The sequence below is a fragment of the Penaeus chinensis genome, chromosome 1 (genome assembly GCF_019202785.1).
Source record: "Penaeus chinensis breed Huanghai No. 1 chromosome 1, ASM1920278v2, whole genome shotgun sequence".
Classification (NCBI taxonomy): domain Eukaryota; kingdom Metazoa; phylum Arthropoda; class Malacostraca; order Decapoda; family Penaeidae; genus Penaeus; species Penaeus chinensis.
In genome coordinates this window covers 24,247,851-24,250,350 of record NC_061819.1, presented here as the reverse complement: position 1 = coordinate 24,250,350, position 2,500 = coordinate 24,247,851, and the positions used below count along the sequence as shown (strand labels likewise).

Sequence of the window (2,500 nt, the reverse complement as noted above, 5' to 3'; positions counted from 1 at the left end):
AACTGACAGGAAACTGTCACTAGAAATGTAAAGTTTATCGCGTGCCCTTCACAAGGCTTACGTATTTGGTCATGTCCGGATGTATAAACAGTACATAAGAGTAAAAATTTTGCCATTGTCTGATGGATGTTACGCAAGATTTCACTTTTGATTCAATTCTTTGGCTCAATACCAGAAATGATTACGCACCTGCGCCCTGCCATCTAATCTTCTTTAATAACCTTATGTCTTTCCTACCCACTGACACTATTATCTGACGGGATTCAATTATCATCGCCAGTTTTAATAAAGGCCAAAATCCTCAGCAGTTGGAAGTCATAATCACTTGTGATCTCCGGTGCTTCAGTCTCCTCTGATAACTGCTCTTTGTTTAGCTTTTTGAAGTACGCTGGGCGACGTTATTAACGTAATGAAGATGAGAGAGAATAGGGCAGAGAGAGAGCGGGGTTAAATGAAGATCAGTGCGAGGGAAAAAGACCGTTTATATTCTTCTATGCAATATTTATAGTCTCCGGTCTTCTCTCTAACGAAATGGCTGGATGTAGGAAATAACGAACATACCTATGATGAGTTGCATGAGATACTTACTAATATTTGTAATTCATTTATGAAAATAGTATCCCAGGTGCAATCGGGACCATGTACAGTATGCTCTATTAGAAATCCCATTGTGAAGTCAAAGAAGGGTAATTTCCAACATGTCTGATTTCCGTTTTTTTTTTTTTTTTTCTTAATCTATCATTACATAGTTTCTTTCCTTTCTTTCCGCTTAGGTCGGGTGCCACTTTTGCCCACTACGGCGCCTGCTCCAACGACACCAACCCTTGTCCCGGCGACTGCTCAGACAAGCCCCTTGACGGCCCTGTCTGTGGCTCCGACGGAAATGTCTACAACTCGACCTGCGATTTGGAATACAGGACTTGCGGGTAAAGTGTCTGTGGATGTGGGTGGCTGTGGGAAGAGGGGGGGGGTTGTAGGAGGGAATGTGTCTGTGGGGGGAGGAGAGAGTCAGAATTAACATCCATGTGTTGTTGTTGTTTTTTTAATATCATTTCCTTACAAGACCTTAAATCCAGAATTAATAAAATCCATGTGTCTTTATTTTCTGTCATTAAAAGCATAACCTGCAGCCATGTATCTTTTTTCGAACTTAATTTTTCCGCTGCCAACAGCCAAAAGGTTGTCAAGACATCATACAAGCACTGCCAGACGACCAAGCACTGCCAAGACGTGTGCTTCTTCTCCTTCAAACCCGTGTGTGCTTCCAATGGCCGTATGTACAATAGCAAGTGCCAGATGAAGATGCTGAACTGCGGGTGAGTCTTGCTATATGCCTGTCTGTGTGTTTCTTTGTTGCGTCCGTCTTTATCTTTGTTTAGTATCCTTTTTGGGAAAAAAAACTCGAAAAACACCTGTCACCCCCTTTATCACTCCCTCTCCCTCTTCCTCCCCAGCAAACACATCTTCCAGACTCCGATGGTCCACTGCCGACCTCAGGAGCGAGCACCAGGCGGCTGTCCCATCACCTGTGAGGGAGAGACACTCTCCCCCGTGTGTGGTTCAGACGGAAATATCTACGACCACAAATGCGACATGAGGAGACTGACATGCGGGTATGTAAATACTTCGAAAAAGGTACATTTGCTGAAATGTGTAGTGTACTAGATTAGTTTGCTTTTTTTGTGATGAAAGTGAGAGATGTTTGTGTATATCTAGTCTAGATTTGTTTTGTTGCTGTTATTGCTGTTGTTGTTTTTGGTACTTTTGAGTGATAACACTATGGGAGATATTTCATAGATGTAGGTAGGTGGCTTTCTATGGGTTTCAGGACATTTTTAGTCTAACACTAACTATACATTATTCAACAAGATAGATGTTCAAATGTTGGTTGATTTTTGTTTCCATAATTTCCATCACCACCAAAAAACATTATCATTGTAATATCATTATTATCATCATGATTACCATACACGCATTTACTATATCACCCACCATGCCCAGCCTACCATAACTCATCTTCTAAAAAAATAGATCAGGCAGTGCAGCCTCAGTCTGATTATTTGCACAAAATACCTAGCAGAAACTCAGAAGAACCCCTTTCCTTCACTCCATTAAATATAATAAAAAACGCAGATTTGGTCCATTAATAATAATAAAAAAAAGTTCCTCACAGTTATTCAAAAGAAAACTTTCCTTCACTTCATAAAACACGTCAGGAAGCGCAGGTCCTGTATGTAATTTTGAAGAAAGTAACAACAGCAACTAATAAGACCCGTTTCCTTCACCCCGTTAAAAATAAAATCACGAAGCGTAACTAACAGCAACTCATAAGATCCCTTTCCTTGACCTCATTCAAAAACGCAGGTTTGATATATCAAATCTTAAAAAGTTGACTAACAGTAACTTATAAGAACTCCTTCACTCATAAGAACCCTTTCATTCACCCAATAAAATAAAAAAAATCAGGAAGTGCATATTCGGTCCGTCATTTTGAAGAAAG

General features: G+C 40.3%; 1 protein-coding gene across 1 annotated transcript in view; it reads left to right on the top strand.

Annotated features, from left to right (window-relative positions):
• Nucleotides 1–2,500, top strand: part of LOC125025669 (agrin-like) — a 58,825-nt gene that overhangs the window by 51,618 nt on the left and 4,707 nt on the right. Inside the window, exons 4-6 of the mRNA XM_047613790.1 lie at nucleotides 774–926; nucleotides 1,173–1,316; nucleotides 1,455–1,613. Of these exons, the coding sequence (XP_047469746.1) occupies nucleotides 774–926; nucleotides 1,173–1,316; nucleotides 1,455–1,613 (456 nt within the window). The remainder of the gene's footprint in view (nucleotides 1–773; nucleotides 927–1,172; nucleotides 1,317–1,454; nucleotides 1,614–2,500) is intronic.